We start from the raw sequence: 22,122 nt of genomic DNA, 5'->3' as shown, positions 1-22,122 counted from the left end.
CTTCTTCAACGGACGCCCGCCGCCGCCATTACATCTGCAATCAATGGTTGGAAGAAACGGATTGTTCTCTGGCTATAAAAGCCAGAGAACGAAAGGTCACAAGGCGGACGGGAGGAGAAAAAAGAGCAGAACTGAGAAAAAGAAAAAAGAAACAGAACCGGGGGGGAGACTGTACAGAGGGGAGCAAAATTTGTGCCCCTGTTTCTTCTAAAAGAAACAGGGGCGTTCGGCGCCATTCTCTGGTAAGCCAGAGAAGGCCACAGGGAAGGAAACAAGTAACTCAGGGGGCACCACCTTCCCCCCTTACCACTGAACTCACAGACGAAGAAGAAAAGGCAGAAGACGCAGGAGACGGAGATTGGAGAGAGACGAAACAAACCCGAAAAGTAACCGACACAAAAAACCAGAAGGACTCTTAAGTTTTTTTTTTCCTTAGAACCCCATACCAGAAGCGAACTTTCCCTCACCAGTACCGGCCTTAAAACTACGAACGTTGAAACAGACCGAGAGAGAGTAGAGGGATTTTTAAAAACAGAGCACGGGGAGAATTTCAGACGAGAGCAGAGGAAACAGAGGGCAGGAAAGCAGAGGTAGAAGGAGGAATTCTAGCTTCCTATCAACAGACGCCACCACTGATCTTCGCCTGACACGCTAACACTCCGGCGGAGCAACCTGCAGCAAGGTAAGCCTTCTCTGCTTCTTTGTTTTCGTTTCTTTAGTTCAGTGCATTTAGCACTGTGCGAAGGTAATTAATTACCTTCGCACAGTGCCATGCACACATGAAACTAGTTCATGCGTGCTGTGGCATAGCCGGGTCACTGGCTTGGGCCAGTGACCGGGCCGGGCCGGGCTGGCTGGGTCCAGCCCAGCCCCCACATGGGCTGAGCTGGGCCCAGCCCCCAAAAACATAAATAATAAATAAATAGAAAAATAAATAAATAAATAGAAAAATAGAAAAATAGAAAAATAGAAAAAATGTGTATGCATAAATAAAAATAATATAAATTTATTGGTTTATTCACTGACGCCAGAGTCAGGAATAAAAATATCGGTTTAAATTTATATTATTTTTATTCATAATATTTTATTTTATTTAGCTAGAAAAATAAAAAATATGTGCATGTGTTAAAATAAATTTATTTTATTTGTTTATTCACTGACGCTAGAGTCAGGAATAAAAATATTGATCCAATTTTATTTTATAGCTACGTAATATTTACCAACGCCAGAGTTGGAATTATTCGTAATTGAATATTTACTGGCGCCAGAGTCAGGAATATTATAAACAAATCATCATAGCATAAACGAATAAATGGAAATAATAATTTGTTAAACCGTTCACTGTGAAGTTGGCCTCCCTGTAGATGATGAGCTTGAACCTTAACTTTCCAATCTCTAGCAAGTAATTTCCTAGCTTTGCTTATCAAAGTATAGATCTTCATCTACTTGAACTCTCAAATTCAAACCATCAAATTTAATAAAATTTTCTAGTTTAATAAAATTTAAATTAAATTTTAATTTTAATAAAATCAGTAAAATATAGTTAATTAGTCACACCATCGATAAAGATCGGTAATCACTCTAAATATCAAATAGAAAAATTATTCTTGATATGTGGAAAATTTGATTTCTTGTTGTTTGGTAAAATGACAAGTGAATTTACGCCTGTCCAATATTGAAAACTAATTAATGAGTATTTATTTTTAGCTTAAAAAATAGTGTTCCAGCAAGTTTTCTAAAATATGTATTGTTAGCCTTCATAAATATTCCAGTTTAATTATATTTTAAAATAATTTTAATTTTTTTAGTTTTAAATTAATTTTTTATATTATTTTATTGTATAAATATAAAAAAAATTCAAAAACTAAAAACAAATTATTTCCGGCAGTACATTCTCAAACAGGCCTTAAATGGAGAGGTTTTGACGTTGTAGGCCTCCTCCATTCAATAAAATAAAAATGAAGGTTTCTTGCTTCATGCTTCTCCTGATGATGTTTTTTGCTATGACGTTGCAAGACCATCAGCCAAGCATAGGCTACAAAGCAATGGCCTTAGTCTTGGACCGCAGTCCTGAAATGGGTAAGGTTAAAATTGCTTCTACCGACCATTTCTCCACGGAAGTAAAGGTGGGGCAGCTAGGAAGGAGATCCCGGAGGCCAATTCCATCACCACCTCCCCCAAAACCCAATAGATTGGTTCATTGGAGGTGGGTCGTTACACCGCCACCACCTATGTCATCGTCGCCGCCGCCACCATCTCCACTATCGTTATCTAAAGGCGCATGAATTGTAGAGTAGCATATGAAAACGTTTTCGTTTTCTCTTTTCTTTATTTGTGTTTTTTTTATTTGCGAGTTCTTGTAGTGGCAAGAGATGTATGTATTTCATCTTTCTCTCTATGGCCAAGTCATGGCAATGGAGATTTTTTTTTTTTGGCAAAAAAATAAAGAATATTCAAGCTTTTATAAGAAGTTTTTTTTGACTAAAAATATCCCTAATCATTAAATGAAAAGGTTGTGGATGCATTTAATTAAGTAAAATTGAGAACTATATATGTAATATTCAAAATAAAACGTTAATATATCTGTTTGACTCACCTTGCTGTGTTTTAGATAAAAAAAATTCTAACATAAAAAAATAAATATGTATGGAGTTGGTAACATATTTTTTATTAATATAATCGTATATTGAAAAGCTGATATTTACACATAATAAAATAAAATTAGAATCACATGAATTATTGAAGAAGTATAGAATCTCAAGTTAATTTTTAATACAGTAGAAATTAAAATGAAACAATGTTGCAAGTACATTTTCAATATATTATGATTCTCGAGAAATGTAATTAAGTTATTTAAGAAAAATAAAATAAATCTTGGAATGAATGAATTGATAAATTGATAAAATAACACCAAACATAAATAGTGTTTTAAAATAAAAAAAATATAATAATAAAAGTAAAAAATAGATAAGTATAATATTTAACTTTATTTTTTTCCTTTATGCACACATTGTTTTTTAATTTTAAAGATTATTGTTTCTTACCAAAAATAAATAATTTTTATTTTTAAGAATAAAGTTTATTTATATAGAAAATTAAAAAAATTATAGATGAATTAGATTAATCTCTTTGAAATATTAAATACATACAAACTAATTAAAAATTAACAGCTATTTAAAAAAAAATAAACAAACAATCTAAAAAATCAGATTGATTAGATTTTAATTTAAATCTGAATTAAAATATATATATATATATATATATATATATATATATATTAAAAAATATTTTAATAAAAAAATAAAAAAAATATTGAATGACATGTCGTTTGTTTTATTAACAAATAAAAAAAATAAAAGCCCATGCACGAAAGCTTGTAAGTGTAGAGTGTTATCTACCTCATTAACAGAGGAAAAAAAAGGACTCCCACTCAAGAGCATACAAGTATAAAGTGTTAAATATTTCAAATGTCAAGAATAAGAAATCTTATATTTTTTTCAAAAAAAAAGTTTAAGGAAAAATAAATAAATAATAATAAAATAATAAAAATAAAAAAATAAAAAATAGTAAAAAATAGATTAAATGTAAAGTCATAATTATATCAAGTGTAAAGAAAAAACGAAGGAAAACAAAAACAAAACAAAATTCTTTTTCCACAAAAAAAAAACCAATAATTACAAATTTATCTCTACTACAGTAAAAGAATCAGAATCAGAAATTAAATTATAATTTCTCCACAACTACTGTACCTGCAAAAGTAAAAAACAAATTACAAAATTATTATTTCCACGGTGTTTTATCATTTCTAACTAGGTAAAAAAAATCTGTCGTGGCACTGCTTGCAAAACTTAGTTTTTCAAACCAAATATTGTTGAAGTTTAGATGAACCAAAATCAATTTATATTTTTTTAATTTAAAAATAATTAAATAAAACACATGGATTCACTTTTTTCTCTTATTTTTTTTTTCTAGGCCATTCATGTCTGGTCCGACCAAACAATTTTTCTTTTCCTATTTACTTCTACTTTTAATTATTAATCAATTGTTTTTTAAATCAATTATTTTTCAAAAATTTGGGACAAATTATTTGAAACTTGTTTTTAACTTTTTTATGAAAATATATTTAAAATTATTCTACTGTCACTTAGAAATTCATTAAATAGGATTTTTTTCACAAGAAATTATAATAAAAAAATAATTTTTAAATAATAAGAGTAATATAACTTCAAATATATGTTTCTCTAAAACCAAAAAATAAATAAAAATAAAGGTTAACTTTCTATAATCTTAGCAAAACAAAGCTACAAAATAAACATAAAAATTAAATTGATCCAGCAAGCGCCAAGCCTATGCTCATGCCTTTAAACTTAATTCTCGATTTTGTTGGAAAATATTTTTTATTTTTATAAATTATTTTTTTGAATTTTTCATGTTTGATTATATAATAAAAAACTGATTAATACAATTTATTTTTTTATCAAAAAAACAAACAAGTTATAGATGGATGAAAATTTTATTTTTTAAGTTGATATAATTTTTGTGATATAATTATTCTTTTTTATACCAATATGTTTTTTTTTTAATTATGGATTGGGATTTTAGTTTCCAAGAAATAAATAAAAAAAGAATAATACTTCTCATCATCGCCAAATAAAATGAATTCCCCATTTGGAGAAAATATGGAAACCAAAAAAGTTGAAAATTAGAAAGTTAGAATACCAAAACTTCAATTATCTTTTGTAGGAAACTTCGTGCCGTGTGAGTCGCCAGCAAGGCAGCAATGTTGATATTTCGCAGCCATCAGCTACCAAGACACGGTTTACTTTAGCCAAGAAACTTAGGTTCCTTCCTAGCTATTTGATGCATAATTAGTTCACATACCAAGAAAGCATAAAAAATTTAGCACTTCACATGCTTCATGGACTAATAATACTAACTCCTCTCCCTATATGCATGGTTCAGGCCTATGACACGGCTGAGTATACCCACGCACTGGAAGTTTCCTCATAAACTGAAGGCAGGATATCCACTGGGAGAGGTATTAAAATTTAAACTCAAACCATATATAGTTACATACATAGGTAAGTAAAAGGCAGTACATTCTCAAGCTGGCCTTAAATGGAGAAGTTTTGACGTTCTAGGCCTCCTCCAGTCAATAAAATAAAAATGAAGGTTTCTTGCTTCTTGCTTCTCCTGATGATTTGTTTAGCTATGATGTTGCAAGAGCATCAGCCAAGCATAGGCTACAAAGCAATGGCCTTAGTCTTGGACCGCAGTCCTGAAATGGGTAAGGTTAAAATTGCTTCTACCAACCATTTCTCCACGGAAGTAAAGGTGGGGCAGCTAGGAAGGACATCCCGGAGGCCAATTCCATCCCCACCTCCCCCAAAACCCAATAGATCGGTTCATTGGTGGGTCGTTACACCGCCACCACCTATACCATCGTCGCCGCCGCCCCCATCTCCACTATCGTCATCTAAAGGCGCATGAATTTTAGAGTAGCATATGAAAACGTTTTCGTTTTCTCTTTTTTATTTTATTTTATTTGCGAGTTCTTGTTATGGCAAGAGATGTATGTATTTCATCTTTCTCTATGGCTAAGTCATGGCAATGGAGAGATGGAAGATGGAAAAATCCAATAAAAATCTAGCTCATTTCTTTTATTTGTTTCTCTCTCCTCTCGCCAACCACATGAAAAAATAGGGCACTTTTTTATAGGTAAAAAAAATAATGGACTCCAGATTCAGGCTTTTCATGAAATTTGTGTTATTTACATTCTTACCCTCACTTCCAGGCTACTTCAGGTTTGAAACATAGCTTTCACATCAATCCGGGTTTGACGTTTTGATTGGAAAGATGACAAGAGTTACTGGTGGTTAAGTTAACTCTCGGGTTATAAAGTCAATTTTAGTCAATTATTATTATTATTATTATTATTATTTTGTTAAAAAGGATGCGCAAATCAGATTAAATTAAAATTTGATACAGGTTATGAATTATATAATTCTTAAGTCAACTTGTCAAGATAAATCGGATTTAACAATTATGATTTGAAGTTAAGAAAAAGAAAATATCTTGGGCTTCTATTGGAATTTGGATCCCAACTAAAATGCAAAGTTTGATATTAACCTCAAACAATTATTAATTACACAATTGTTATAACCATGAGTTCATGATTTGTCTTTCGGTTCTCAATTCTTTAATTTATTTTGTTAAACATTGTGCTAAAACATATTTTTTTCCGTTGAACTTAACTGATAAGGTTTTAAATTTATTATTTAATAGTCATAAGTTTGAGTTTTTTTATAATTATTGGAGACTCATATTATCATTAATTTCAGAATCTGTAGGATTAATTAAGGTACGCATAAACTGGCTGAATATTTAAATTAATAAAAAAAAATGAATTTTTACTACTTTGGCATTTCATTCAAGCTCCTTTTCACCTTGGTATTTGAAATCTTTGAGGTTTTTTTTAATTTCAAACTTATTTGTTTTTTCAATTTAATCCTTACACATTAGGTTTATTGAATACTGGACTTCAAAGTTTATTTTTATTTGCTTTCTAAGGAGGTATCCTCCTCTCGTGATCCGGTCATGAGTTTTACGAGTTAGTCATGTTGACTCGGGTTTTTTTTTTGAACTTTTTTTAATTATTTTTTTATCTCATCCCTCAACATCGGGTTGATTGTAAAATGAGTTCCACGTTTGTTTTTTTATTTGCTTCCTATGGGTTATCATGGTCTCATGACCTAGTTCGTAAGTTATGTGGTTTAGCTAGGTTGACTTGGGGTTTTTTATAGTAATTTTTAATTGATTTGTTTTTCAATTTCATCCTTTAATATAGGGTCGATTGAGAACTGGACTTTGTAGGTTGTTTCTTTTCTTTCTATGGAGTTATCTCTATTTCCTGACTTGGGTTTGGTGGGTTGGCTAAGGGTGAATCATGTTATTTTTTTGTCCTTTTTTTATTTGATTTTGTTTTCAATTTAATCCTTCAACATTGAGTAGTATGAGAATTAGACTTCATAATTATTATTTTGTTTTTTTTTTCTATAAAATTTTCATGGTTTTATAACCCGGGATGTTTATTAAGCTAAATAACTCAAGTGGTTTTTTGTGTCCTTTTTCTAATTGATTTTTTTTTCTAAATTTCTTCCTTTAACATTGAGTTGATTAGGAATTGAGTTTTATAATTATCATTTTTATTTGTTTTCTCAAGGGTTATCTCGATCTCATGATTTAGATTTAATAAGGTAACCAAAGTTGATTTGGCTTATTTTTTTAGTTGAGTTGTGTTGTAACCCATTTTTGGGTCCCCACACCAAAATAAAAATAAATATATAAATATATAGCTGGAAGAAATTAGAAAAATAATAGGAGGTGGGAGCGCTCAGAAAAGGATCAGAAAAATTGATTAAGGAGGTTCAAAAATACAAGGATTGAAATTTTTACAGTATATACTTGAATGATGAGAGCCTTGTGGGAAAAGAAAATTTAATTTGAAGAGAAAAGTCCAAAATTGGATGTTTATGGACTTAGTTGGATTTTATTGAAGGTTTAATCGAATTTATAGAGGGTTTGATTGCAAGAAAAATTGATTTTTAAGTCAATTTGAGCTTTAATTGGAAGAAATTAAAGTTCTGGGGTCAAATTATAATTTTTGAGAGTTGATTTGGTTAAATCAGGGGCTTAATTGCATAAATATTGAAGTTTAATGGCCAATTAGGGACTTAATTAAGAAAATCCGAAACCAAGGACCAAATTAGAAAAGGCGCGTAAATAGAGGGGCTGTAATTAACCCAATCAGGGGCCAAATTGAAGAAATTACAACGCACCGCCTCTTCCGCGCCAGGTAACTCTTCTTCCCCCTTCATTGTTTGTGTCGCACGTGAGCGACGTCGCGGCGATCGTCCACCCTCGATGGGTATGGATATATATATGGTAAATATGGGGAGACAAGGAATTCTTTGTCTCTTATCAATGAAAAATGGTGTGGGAGTCGCCACCTAGTATTTTGGTCACTAGGAACCCTAATTGGTCTCAGAGATCGGGCACGGGGACTGGTTGCGTAAAGGGAAGGTATTAGCACCCCAAATACGCCCTACCTAAGGTAAGCTGCATTGTTTGATTGTCTGATAAAAAAGCTAAGGTGTTATTGTATTTCTAGTTGTTGGTCCGTTGATGGTTCAAGAAAAGTCCTCCTCAATAAGGAGGTCCTTATCTTATCGGGTAAAACCTAACCGTTCTAACGTCTATGTAAAAAACATATTTTTAATATCAGGAATACGTTCTACGTATAAATTCGTAATCCCAAATACTAAAAGAAGACCAAAAGATTTTTTTAGAATTTTTGAAATATTGGCCTAGTTCTCATGGCTTGAATAAACTGGTTATTAAAGCCAAAATGCATGCTAATATATATATTGTTTTTTGAAATTTCCTTTGTTGTGTGAAAATATGATGTTATAATATTTATATATATATATATATTGGAGAGACTAGGCCGTATGCATGAAAACAAAACATTTTTTTTTTAAAACTTGACAAAAACCAGGTATTTTAATACCGGATTTGTATCTTTACAGTATAAAAATACAAACCGATATTGATCAGAATACAGTAATAAAATTACAGAAAATCACATATTTTTTGAAATAATTTTTGAAGAATTTTTGTTCGAACGGGCCAGACCCGGCCCAAAAGGAAACTGGGCCGAAATCAGCCCAAAATAAATTGGGCCTACTTTCTACAGGGCTGGACTCAGCCCAGCAGCATGGGCTGGGCTGGGGTTCCAGCCCAAAACAACAGTAAACGGGGTCACTGTACATTGGGGTACTGTACACGCATAGTAACCGGGGGTACTGTACACGCATAGCAACCCGTTAATTAATTAGCTGGTTACTGTGCACATGTACAGTAACCGGCTAATTATTTTCTTGCTTGCAGAACGTGCACAGTGCACGTTCTGCATGCAAGAAAATGAACAGTAAAACGAGATAAGGGGCAGAGGGCTGACCTGTGGTGGCTCTGAAGGCGGTGCTGCTGGCGGTTGCTGACCGGAGAATGGCTTGGACGGTGGTGAGCTTTTCTTCCCTTTCTTCACTGTGTTTTCCCTTACTCTGTTCTCCTCTGCTTCTCCTTTCTTCTTCTGTTTCTCACGGTGCTCTTCCCTCTCGCGGTGGTTCTGCTGTTGTTTGGCAGCTTTGATGGTGCTGGTGGCAATGGAGAGGACGCCCGATGACAACAACTGTTTTCTTCTTTTTCTTCCCCTGCTGCTCGCGAGGCAGGCGCTCCCTTTTTCTTCAAGCAGCAACGCCGGGTGGGAGGAAGGTGATGAACTGAGGCAGGATGGTGGTGGCGTTTGGCAATGCTGGTGCAGTTGGCGTGTTACTGCAACTGCTCCTCCTCCTGGTATTGCTGCTGCTGCTGGGATGGAGGAGATGATGAGGTCGTTGGCAGCGCTGGTGCGGCTCCTGGTGTTGTTGCTGCTGCTGCTCTTCTACTGGTGTTGCTGCTGCTGCTGGGTTCCCGCTCCAAGTGGCGTTGGTGTCGCGGCGGCTGGCTGTGGTTGTTCTTCCTCTTCTCTGCTGTGTTTTGCGTGGTTTCTTTCCAGTGGTGGTGCCGCTGTTATTGGCAGTGTTGATGTGTTTGTATTTCCCTCCCTTTGTTTCAAAGCTTCCCCGTTTTCTCCCCTTCTCTTTTTCTATCTCGTTTCCTCTCTTCCCATCCTCTCACAGTAGCTTTCTTTGTTTCAAAACTTCCCTCCCCTTTCAGTTTCAAAAGATCCCTCTCTCTCGTTCAAAACTCTACCTCTCGTCCTTCCCATCTCACCCCCCCCTCTGCTGCTGGTGTTGAGAGCAATATTTATAGGCTAGAGGGGCGCGGGCTGCTGTGGTGCGTGGGGAGCAGGGGAGCGGCCTGCTGGTCGGCTAGCCAAGGGGCGTGGGGCTTTAGGTTCGGCCACTGTTCCATGTTTTAAGGGGCGTGGGGCTTTAGGCAGTGTGTGGAGGGAGAGAGAGATGAACAGTGTTCCCTTTATTTTATTTTATTTTATTTTTTTCTTTTTATTTTATTTGTGGGGACCCAAAAATGGGTTACAACAGATGCCCCCTTTTTATAATACTTACGGAGCAGGGATTTTGCACAGTAAGTTTTATAAAGATAAACAAAACTGAATTACCTTAACTGATCTTGATTGACCTGAAACTTTGTATTTACAGCAATTCCGCTTCGACCCAAAACAACGATCAAAACTTTATCATCTTGAGATCCCAATCTGGCGATCCTCTGACTTCTAACTTCGATTAGATTAACCTGGCATTCCATCCGAGATCCCTTCTAGTGATCTCTTTTAACTAAAAATCCATATTTGTAGTTTGGCCAAACTGAAATCCCATCTGGCGATTTCCCTTAGCTAATATCGATGTTACGGTTGGGCTAACCTCAGATCCCTTCCGGCGATCCCCTTTAACCATAACCATTATTTTGTGTGTGGTTAGGCTAACCTGAGATCCCATCCGGCGATCCCCTTTAACCAGAACCATTATCCTGTGTGTGGTTGGGCTAACCTGAGATCCCATCTGGCGATCCCCTTTAACCAGAACCAAAATCATGTGTGTGGTTGGGCTAACCTGAGATCCCATCTGGCGATCCCCTTTAACCAGAACCATTATTCTGTGTGTGGTTGGGCTAACCTGAGATCCCATCTAGCGATCCCCTTTAACCAGAACCATTATTCTGTGTGTGGTTGGGCTAACCTGAGATCCCATCTGGCGATCCCCTTTAACCAGAACCAAAAAATCTATGTGTGGTTGGGCTAACCTGAGATCCCATCTGGCGATCCCCTTTAACCAGAACCATTATTCTGTGTGTGGTTGGGCTAACCTGAGATCCCATCTGGCGATCCCCTTTAACCAGAACAAAAAAATCTATGTGTGGTTGGGCTAACCTGAGATCCCATCTGGCGATCCCCTTTAACCAGAACCATTATCCTATGTGTGGTTGGGCTAACCTGAGATCCCATCTGGCGATCCTCTTTAACCAGAACCAAAATCCTGTGTGTGGTTGGGCTAACCTGAGATCCCATCTGGCGATCCCCTTTAACCAGAACCAAAAAAATCTATGTTTGTAGCCCAATCAACCTGGAATCCCATCTGGCGATTCCCTTTAACCAAAGCTGAAATATGAGATCCCTTCTGGCGACCTCCTTTTGACAAAAGCTGAAATATGAGATCCCTTATGACGACCTCTTTTAACTAAAAACAAAAACTATATTTGTAGCTCGGTCAACCTGGAATCCCATTTGGCGATTCCCTTTAACGAAAGCTGAAATCGGTGTCGTTCTTCCTGATGGCAGGGTTTGAACCTTTCATTTTCTTTTGGAGATTTCCTAATAGGTTCTTCTCACTTTATTGTTGTTCCAAAATCAAAACCGTGATTCTTCGCTATCATCAACTCAATGATCCTTTCCTTATCCACAATCTTGTTGGATTACATTAAGGATTCCTCCTGCAACGTTTATAAAAAACTGGTTTTGAAACATAGGTCCCATCATCTTCTTCTATTTCATGAAACTCTCTCTTGACATGAGCTTGCTTTTGAAGTCGTATGCTGGATTCATTTCTCGTTCTGCCCTATCATATCTTTGAGAAGAAGTCTTCGACTTTTTACAAGTAGCCCCTTTTTTTTTTTTTTTTTTTAATGTATGACTTGTCATTGCCTTCTTTGTCATGCTTTTGTCAAATGCTTTAACTTATCTTTTTCAAATCTATGGGCTCTCATCCCGTTTTCATGAAATGTCTTTTATTGCCCCCAGTGTGGGGATGTGATCCTGATCCGGGCTTTTATGAAGAAGAAGTTCATTTCGCCTATTTCTCCTTCAAGTGAGCTGGGTCATTTCTAATGTCAATGCGTACAGGTTGTACCTTATACTCGAGATCAATGGTAGTCATAACCGTTAGTGTGGCCAAAGCATCCGCGACATGGTTCCCTTCTCTTCAAATTCTTTAGATAGGTATTCCTGGTATGAACTCAGCTTTTCTTTCTTGGTTTGCCATTCCCCTTTTACCTGACAGATAATCAACATCGAATCCCCATATACATCTATCTTATCTTTAGCTCTAATGCAGCTTCTAAATCGAGGATACAAGCTTTATGCTCAGATGTATTGTTGGTGCACTCGAAACGCAGTTTAACCGAAACTGGATATTGCTTCTTATTAGGAGAGATTATTACCGCACTGGCGCCGTTACCATATACATTCACTGCCCCATCAAAAACATAGTCCACCAATCTGTCCTCCCTTCTGCTTTCTTTATTGACAATATATCTTAATAGGGAAAATCTCAAATCCCAAAGGTTTGTAATCTTCAACAGCATTATCAGCCAAATGGTCCGTAATTGCACTTCCTTTTAGGGCTTTCATTGTCATATACTTTATGTCATATTCTGCAAATAAAACCGGCCACCTTGCAATTCAACTTGAGAAAAAGGGTTTGTTCCACTTTTGAAATCCATCAAGTGGTGTAACATATAATGTCGTAATCTCTTTGCCGCCCTCACCAGCACACAACAGAGTCTTTCTATCTCAGTGTATCTATACTCACATTCGGTGAGTTTCTTACTTTAAATAATAAATATGATGTTGTAAGAAATCCGCTTTCAAGATTCATTTTGAAAACTACTAGGGCTTCTTAGGTCACCCAATTCTGAAACTTCTCACCCTGGGCCAACTTGTGCACAAAGGTCTTGGCGGAGACTTCTTCTAGTGTGTGGACAATTAGTTATGGCAGTGCTTCATCTTCCTTCCCCACCTGTGTTTTCTTATCATCTCCTTCGATCTTACCTTCTTCATCATAGACAATTCTTGACCGGGGTTTTCCAATCCTTCATCCATTATTACTTGCATCACGACCAGGCAATGACTTTGAATTGATGTTGGATGTGTCTTCAAATGAAACCCATCCTATCATGATGAGCTTCGACAACCTTTTCTTGAAAGCGTAGCCATTTCAAAACCATGCCCGGGAATACCAGCATAATACTTGCAAGTCAACTCGGGCTTGTACCAGATGGGGAAAGGTGGATGTAGTGGTAATGTGGGGATATGAGCTATTTGTTTAATGCCTAGTAGTTTGGCATACATGTCCTTCAAATGCATGGGTAATGGCGGTAGTTATTCTGAAATGTATCTTGTGTTTGATCTTTGGTAGTTGTTTTGGTTGTTTGACTGGTTATTTGCTCGTTTAGAGGAAAAAGGTTTGTTAAAGTTTATGTGGGCAACATGAGAGGTAGGTATTTGTGGGTTATGTGAATCCACTATTTTGCCCTTGGACCCACCTTCGAAGTTGTTAACGTGACCTTCCATTTTTCTTCTAATAAAACCCTTCGTCTGCGATAGCTCAGCTATGTGTCTAACTTTAATCCCTTGCTCTACCACATCGTAGAAATGCTGAGATGAGCTACCCATTAGATGCTCATAATATGGTGCCTTGCGTATTCGCAAACAAGGTCACCATTTCTGTTTCTATCAGAGGGGGTTGGACATGCATTGCCTCATCCCTCCACCTTTGTGTATAGGCCCTTACTGACTCTTGGCTCCTCTTCTCCATTGACATTAGACTTGTTCGATCTGGAGCAATTTCCATGTTAAACTTGTATTGTTTAAGGAAAGCCTCCACCAAATCTCTCCAGCTCTTGATCCTGATGCTGTCTAACCTCATGTACCAGCTTAAAGCGGATCCTGCTAGGCTATCTTGAAGAAAATAGATTAGCAATTTATCATCACGGATTACTTCCGCCATTTTGTTGCAGTAGGATCAAAGGTGAGTGTTTGGGCATTCCAAACCGGTATACTTAATGAATTCTGGTATCCGAAAATCTTTTGACACCACGATGTTTGGTACCAAACATACTTCGGCTGCTTGCATTGGGTCAAACCAGTCATTACCCTCAACTGCCCTTAATCTTTCTTCCAGAGTAAATAGCTTGTCTTGGTCCATCAAACTGGGAGACCTATTATCCGGGATTCCCTCCGCTGTTAAGTCCACAGTGATTGGAGCATGATTTGGCTGGATAGGGGTGATAGGCACAAAATGTTGTTTGTGCATTGGCCGAGTTTGCCCCCTGGTTTTGAGATGCTTATGGGATGTGAGCCGCTGGCGCACCTTCAGGCGGTTGTGCAGATGTTCCTTCCCCATTCTTAGCTCTTAGAAGTTGTTTGAGTAGGTCGGTCAGCTGAGCAACTTTATTTTTCACGGATTCTAACTCGGTCTAGTAATGTGACTCTAAATGAGCTTTTTTTTTTTTTTGTTCTCCATTCTTGTTCTGGAACGGGTGCAGTAGACTTTGGACGTGGGACTACGTTTCATGATCGGGTATGCATATGATAAATTAAAAACAAATGCATGATGAAAGAAACAATGCATGAATGCATATGTAATATGAGCTTGTTTTTTTTTTCAAAAAAAAAAAACGATCGATGGCCAACATTCCTCTTGTGTAATGGGCATGGACTCTTTTTGTCGCGTTCCTTATCAGAAGTAGTTCTGCTCAAGCTGCTGCTTTGGTAGGCTTATATATATTTTTTTTTACAAAAGATGGGTCAAAGCCCCTTTTCCTTAATATTGGCTAATACATCTCTTGAAAAGAGGGTACTACTGGAAGCTTCCTTGCATCATATCTAGAGCAATCTCCCTCTGATAGTTGTGACAATTCAGAATTCTGCCCATATTCCACAGTAGTAAATTTGGTAATGATGGCCATCTTATCGTTTCAAAAGACTTGGTAACCAAATGCTTCATGGTTTAGGTTGTTTTATGCAAAATGTACTTTGTGAAGCATACACCCTATAGCCGGTTCTAAATCTTTTATGCTTGACGAGGGTAGGTTGGCTATTCAGTCTCTAAAAAGGGTCTCTTGCTGTCCCAGTGATTGCCCTCGTGGAGGCAATATGGGGGCTTGTAGGCAATGAGATGGCACATGTACCAACTATTGCCAGTCTAAGCACTCAACGAGGAGTTGGGGTTTACACAAACTTAAACCTTGACTAACAGTCGTAAGGTAAGCTGCTAGTCCCCCGCTTAACTTAAAGTTTGTGTGTGCTCTCAATAATCAAAGTATGTGATGCATGTGACAGTTCTATAAGATGTATGAGACAGTTCTATACAAATGCATGAACAATATGTGTAAAAATATTTAAAGCATATAAGCAGATAACAAAATGAAAGGCATATTAACAATAAACACACGAAAACAAAAACAAATCAGACAAAAACAAAGCTTAGTCCACAAGGTCCCCAGCGGAGTCGCCATTCTGTCGCACGTGAGCGACGTCGCGGCGATCGTCCACCCTCGATGGGTATGGATATATATCTGGTAAATATGGGGAGACAAGGAATTCTTTGTCTCTTATCAATGAAAAATGGTGTGGGAGTCGCCACCTAGTATTTTGGTCACTAGGAACCCTAACTGGTCTCAGAGATCGGGCACGGGGACTGGTTGCGTAAAGGGAAGGTATTAGCACCCCAAATACGCCCTACCTAAGGTAAGCTGCATTGTTTGATTGTCTGATAAAAAAGCTAAGGTGTTATTGTATTTCTAGTTGTTGGTCCGTTGATGGTTCAAGAAAAGTCCTCCTCAATAAGGAGGTCCTTATCTTATCGGGTAAAACCTAACCGTTCTAACGTCTATGTAAAAAACATATTTTTAATATCAGGAATACGTTCTACGTATAAATTTATAATCCCAAATACTAAAAGAAGACCAAAAGATTTTTTAGAATTTTTGAAATATTGGTCTAGTTCTCATGGCTTGAATAAACTGGTTATTAAAGCCAAAATGCATGCTAATATATATATTGTTTTTTGAAATTTCCTTTGTTGTGTGAAAATATGATGTTATAATATTTATATATATATATTGGAGAGACTAGGCCGTATGCATGAAAACAAAACATTTTTTTTTTAAAACTTGACAAAAACCAGGTATTTTAATACCGGATTTGTATCTTTACAGTATAAAAATACAAACCGATATTGATCAGAATACAGTAATAAAATTACAGAAAATCACATATTTTTTGAAATAATTTTTGAAGAATTTTTGTTCGAACGGGCCAGACCCGGCCCAAAAGGAAACTGGGCCGAAATCAGCCCAAAATAAATTGGGCCTACTTTCTACAGGGCTGGACTCAGCCCAGCAGCATGGGCTGGGCTGGGGTTCCAGCCCAAAACAACAGTAAACGGGGTCACTGTACATTGGGGTACTGTACACGCATAGCAACCCGTTAATTAATTAGCTGGTTACTGTGCACATGTACAGTAACCGGCTAATTATTTTCTTGCTTGCAGAACGTGCACAGTGCACGTTCTGCATGCAAGAAAATGAACAGTAAAACGAGATAAGGGGCAGAGGGCTGACCTGTGGTGGCTCTGAAGGCGGTGCTGCTGGCGGTTGCTGACCGGAGAATGGCTTGGACGGTGGTGAGCTTTTCTTCCCTTTCTTCACTGTGTTTTCCCTTACTCTGTTCTCCTCTGCTTCTCCTTTCTTCTTCTGTTTCTCACGGTGCTCTTCCCTCTCGCGGTGGTTCTGCTGTTGTTTGGCAGCTTTGATGGTGCTGGTGGCAATGGAGAGGACGCCCGATGACAACAGTTGTTTTCTTCTTTTTCTTCCCCTGCTGCTCGCGAGGCAGGCGCTCCCTTTTTCTTCAAGCAGCAACGCCGGGTGGGAGGAAGGTGATGAACTGAGGCAGGATGGTGGTGGCGTTTGGCAATGCTGGTGCAGTTGGCGTGTTACTGCAACTGCTCCTCCTCCTGGTATTGCTGCTGCTGCTGGGATGGAGGAGATGATGAGGTCGTTGGCAGCGCTGGTGCGGCTCCTGGTGTTGTTGCTGCTGCTGCTCTTCTCCTGGTGTTGCTGCTGCTGCTGGGTTCCCGCTCCAAGTGGCGTTGGTGTCGCGGCGGCTGGCTGTGGTTGTTCTTCCTCTTCTCTGCTGTGTTTTGCGTGGTTTCTTTCCAGTGGTGGTGCCGCTGTTATTGGCAGTGTTGATGTGTTTGTATTTCCCTCCCTTTGTTTCAAAGCTTCCCCGTTTTCTCCCCTTCTCTTTTTCTATCTCGTTTCCTCTCTTCCCATCCTCTCACAGTAGCTTTCTTTGTTTCAAAACTTCCCTCCCCTTTCAGTTTCAAAAGATCCCTCTCTCTCGTTCAAAACTCTACCTCTCGTCCTTCCCATCTCACCCCCCCTCTGCTGCTGGTGTTGAGAGCAATATTTATAGGCTAGAGGGGCGCGGGCTGCTGTGGTGCGTGGGGAGCAGGGGAGCGGCCTGCTGGTCGGCCAGCCAAGGGGCGTGGGGCTTTAGGTTCGGCCACTGTTCCATGTTTTAAGGGGCGTGGGGCTTTAGGCAGTGTGTGGAGGGAGAGAGAGATGAACAGTGTTCCCTTTATTTTATTTTATTTTTATTTTATTTTTTTCTTTTTATTTTATTTGTGGGGACCCAAAAATGGGTTACAACAGTTTGCGTTTTGCAGCTTTTTACCTCCTGCATGCAGAATGAATAGCGTTCTGCATGCAGGAAGAGGGGAGGGAAAATAATTCCCCCCCCAGTCAGTTATGTTGCTGGGCCAGGCTGATTCTGGCCCAGCATTGTTGGTTTTTTCCTTCTCTGGGCCAGGATGGTTCTGGCCCAGCCATGTGTTTATAGGCCAGACTGATTCTGGCCCACCCCTACTGTCTGGGCCGGGTCCGGCCCAGAAAAAATAGGAGATCTTTGTTGGGTCGAGATCGGCCCAATACCTTTTGGGCCGAAGATCGGCCCACCCCTTTTGGGGCTGGCCTCAGCCCAGCCCACCTAGTATTATATATTATATATTATATTGCTTTTGTATTATTTATATATTTATAGATATGTATCAAAAAAATTTAAAAGAATTCTGAAAAATCCTTGAAAATATTGTTGATTTTCCTACATATTTTTATCAAAATGGCTTAATATTGGCTTGTATTTTTATACCGTAAAGATACAAATCCAGTATTAAAATACCCGGTTTTCGTCAAAAACATCGAAAAATTGTAAATAAAAAAATGTTTTGCTTTCAAAAAAATCTGAAAGACCCTAAAAAATGTTGTTGATTTTCCTGCATATTTTCATCAAAATTTCCTAATATTGGTTTGTATTTTTATACCGTAAAGATACAAATCCAGTATTAAAATACCCGATTTTCGTCAAGACATCAAAAATATAAAATATATAAAAAAAATATTTTGTTTTCATGCATACGGCCTAGTCTCTCCAAAATTAACAAAAAAAAAATCATCACATCATATTTTCATATAACAAAAAAAGATATATATGTATTAGCATGCACTTTGGTTTTAACAACAAGTTTGTTAGAATCACGAGAACTAGGCCAATATTTCAAAAATTCTAAAAAAATCTTTTTGTCTTCCTTTAGTATTGGGAATTACGAATTTATACGTAAAGCGTATTCCTGATATTAATATATATATTTTTCCTATTGACGTTAGAACGGTTAGGTTTTTACCTGATAAGATAATTACCCGATAAGATAAGAACCTCCTTACTGAGGAGGACTTTTCTTAAACCATAGACAGACCAACAACTAGAAATACGATAACACCTTAGCTTTTTATTAGACAATCAAACAATGCAGCTTACATTAGGTAAGGCGTATTTGGGGTGCTAATACCTTCCCATTACGCAACCAGTCCCCGTACCCGATCTCTAAGACCAGTTAGGGTTCCTAGTGACCAAAATACTAGGTGGCGACTCCCATTCCATTTTCGACCAATAGACGACAAGAATTTCTTGTCTCCCCATATTTGCCAAATAAGTTTACATTTTAGATTTAAAGTGGGAATCATATTATTTCGCCGCGACGCCGCACCCGTGCGACAAGTTGAATAACTTTTTTTTTAATTTGTTATTTATAGGGTTATCAGGATCTTATGATATAGGTTTGAGTTGATCTGAGTCGATCTAATATGTTATCGTTTTAATGTTAATAAAAAGAAGATGATGCCTTGATTTTTTTAATCAAGCACATTTTTATTAGTCGTTCGAGTTGTCTTTGAATATATTAAGTTGATTAAATCATATCAGATTGATTTTTATATAATTAAAAAAAATCTACTAAAAATTACATTAACAACACTTGAATATTTTTTTTTACATTTAAATATAATTTCATCGTACCCTCAGTGTAAGGCAAGCAATGATCTAGTGTTTTCTATATATTCATTAATGGTGAAGAAATAAAGAGTAACTAAAAGAACTTGGCTTAAGATCCTATGTAATTACAATTTAAAATAGCAACAAGACATGGGAAAACGAGTAGACAAAAGCAATTTGACAACATGCAAGAAAAGTACTGATGGAAATATGACAATAGATCTCACAGGGACAGGGACTCGCCTAAAAACTGGCCTGACCATCAAGGAAATGACGCGTCTTCCAAAAGACTAAATGATAGCTTCTTGATGATGCCAAGTTTGTACATGAAAATCATTAAAAAAAATTTAAAAAATAGTTTGTTAAGTTGGAATAATTATTTGTGAAATAATTATTTTAAATTAATAATTTAAAAAATTAGGATATAATTTATATTATTTTTTAATAAGACTGAGATGGTTCTTTGATATGATATAAGAATTTTAATAATCAAGCAGTTACGAGTTCGAATCTTACCATTTTTATTTATCAAATATAGAATAGTACGAGTCTGTGCAAGTTTCAAGCCCAAATAGTTTTTTATATTAGAGATTAATATAAATCATATATTAAAATCTTATCTAATAACTTAAACTATTGAATTAAAATGATTTTTTGACATGAGATTGCTTACAAAACTTGATTTTTCAAATGAAATATATTTAGAGTTTAGATGGAGAAAATCAATTTATATATATATATATATATATATATATATATATTTAATTTAAAAATAATTAAATAAAATACATGGATTCACTTTTTTCAGTTATTTTTTTTTCTAGGCGATTCATGTTTGGTCCGACCATACACATTTGCTTTTCCTATTTACTTCTTCTTTTAATTATTAAGCAATTGTTTTTTAAATCAATTATTTTTCAAAAATTTGGGACAAATTATTTGAAACTTGTTATTAAATTTTTTATGAAAATATATTTAAAATTATTCTACTGTCACTTAGAAATTCATATCAAATAGGAATTTTTCACAAGAAAAGAAGAATAAATTTTAAATAATAAGAGTAATATAATTTGAAATATATGTTTCTCGAAAACCCAAAAATAAATAAAAATAATGATTAATTTTCTATAATCTTAGCAAAACATAGCTATAAAATAAACATAAAAAATAAATTGATCCTACGCCTTAAACTTAGGTCTGGATTGTTTGTTGGAAATCATTTTTTTTTCCTGTAACACACTTTCTTGAGCTTTTCATATTTGATTATATTATGAAAACTGGTCAACAAAATTCATTTTATTATCAAAGAAACACATAAGTTTTAGATGGATGAATGCGTTTTTTAATTTAATTGAGCGAAAATTTAATTTATTTTTTAAGCTGATATAATTTTTTTGATATAATTATTTTTTTATATACCAATAAGTTTTTTTTTAATTATTGATTGGGATTTTTGTTTCCAAGAAATAAAGATAAAAAAAAAGAATAATACTTCTCATCATCGCCAAAGAAAATGAATTCCCCATTTGGAGAAAATATGGAAACCAAAAAAGTTGAAAATCGGAAAGTTGGAGGACCAAAACTTCAATCATCTTTTGTAGGAAACTTTGTGCCGTGTGTGTCGCCAGCAATGTTGATATTTTGCAGCCATCAGCTACCAAGACACGGTTTACTTTAGCCAAGAAACTTGGGTTCCTTCCTAGCTATTTGATGCATAATTAGTTCACATACCAAGAAAGCATAAAAAATTTAGCACTTCACATACACATAACATCTCTAACATAGATTCCCAAATGAGTAAAATTTCAAACTCGATCGTGTTCATGTTGCTTCATGGACTAATAATACTAACTCCTCCCCCTACCTGCATGGTTCAGGCCGATGACATGGCTGAGTATACCCACCGGAAGTTTCCTCATAAACTGAAGGCAGCATACCCACTGGGAAAGATGAGAGGTATTAAGACTTAAACTCATGTAACCATCAATAATCTCTTCTCCTTCTTCTTCTTCTTCTTTTTCTTTATGCTTATAATTATAATTCTTGCTGTGATGTTGCAAATATATCATCCAAGCACAGGCATCAACATCATGCTTGCTCTTGACAGCAGTGATCGCGAGTCGGGCACTGTTAAAATAGCTTCCACTGAGCATTTCACTGCTGAAGTGAAGGTGAAGCCAGAATCTAGAAGAAGAGTTGGGACGCCGAAAGTGTCTTCTCCGAAACCGAACACTAGACCTCATATCCGCCCCCGTATATTTCCACCGCCGCCGCCACCACCACCAGCATCATAGATGGCATTGTATTGTCAGACGTATCGTTAATATTTTCACATGCGTTATCCTGCTGCCTGTGATTCACGCAAGTCCGTTTTGGATTGTTATTTTGTCACAAAAGAATATTAATGACAACGTTAATCTCTTGTTATTAATATTATTGTGAGTTTAGCATGGAATTTTTTTTTTCTATTTAAATTTTGAATTTAATGAGATAACTTGTGCAAAGATACACACACACACATTATTGCTTTCGCAAATGGATAAAATTACCGAGATATTGTGTTTGAGGAAAAATAGCAACTTTATTGATACTAAATAAAGTATTGAAAGGATGATAATGTCGTCTTTAATTAATGGAAGAAAATCGATATCAATCTTCTTTAATGTCTTTATTTAAAGAAAAGTCCATACCAAACAAAGATAATAAATAGACGATGCAAAACCACACATGTCTAAATCCAAGACTTGACAGGGGTAAATGATTTTAGATTATACTAGCTATTTGATTTGTATTTTACTCAGATAGATAAAAGTAAATAAAGAATATAAAAGCTTTTTTAACCCGTCTTTTGACTAAAAAAATCCCTAATCATTAATTAAAAAGATTATGCATGTATTTAATTAAAAAAAATTAAGAATGATATACATAAATAA

At 36.1% G+C, this 22,122-nt stretch overlaps 1 protein-coding gene and 1 long non-coding RNA gene across 2 annotated transcripts; both read left to right on the top strand.

Moving 5' to 3' along the window:
* Positions 1-1,883: 1,883 nt before the first annotated feature.
* On the top strand, positions 1,884-5,663 carry LOC127904779 (uncharacterized). Its single transcript, XR_008058222.1, has 2 exons — positions 1,884-1,964; positions 5,173-5,663. It is a non-coding gene; the product is annotated as an uncharacterized LOC127904779 (long non-coding RNA).
* Positions 5,664-20,828: 15,165 nt separating this feature from the next.
* LOC18108152 (uncharacterized) lies at positions 20,829-21,620 on the top strand. Its single transcript, XM_006371006.3, has 2 exons — positions 20,829-21,145; positions 21,269-21,620. The coding sequence occupies exons 1-2, from the start codon at positions 20,983-20,985 to the stop codon at positions 21,481-21,483; spliced, it is 378 nt and encodes a 125-aa protein (XP_006371068.1). The 5' UTR covers positions 20,829-20,982; the 3' UTR covers positions 21,484-21,620.
* The last annotated feature ends 502 nt before the right edge of the window (positions 21,621-22,122 follow it).

The sequence above is a fragment of the Populus trichocarpa genome, chromosome 19 (genome assembly GCF_000002775.5).
Source record: "Populus trichocarpa isolate Nisqually-1 chromosome 19, P.trichocarpa_v4.1, whole genome shotgun sequence".
NCBI lineage: Eukaryota > Viridiplantae > Streptophyta > Magnoliopsida > Malpighiales > Salicaceae > Populus > Populus trichocarpa.
Note: the sequence above shows the minus strand (reverse complement) of the source record. Positions and strands in the feature narration are given on the sequence as shown.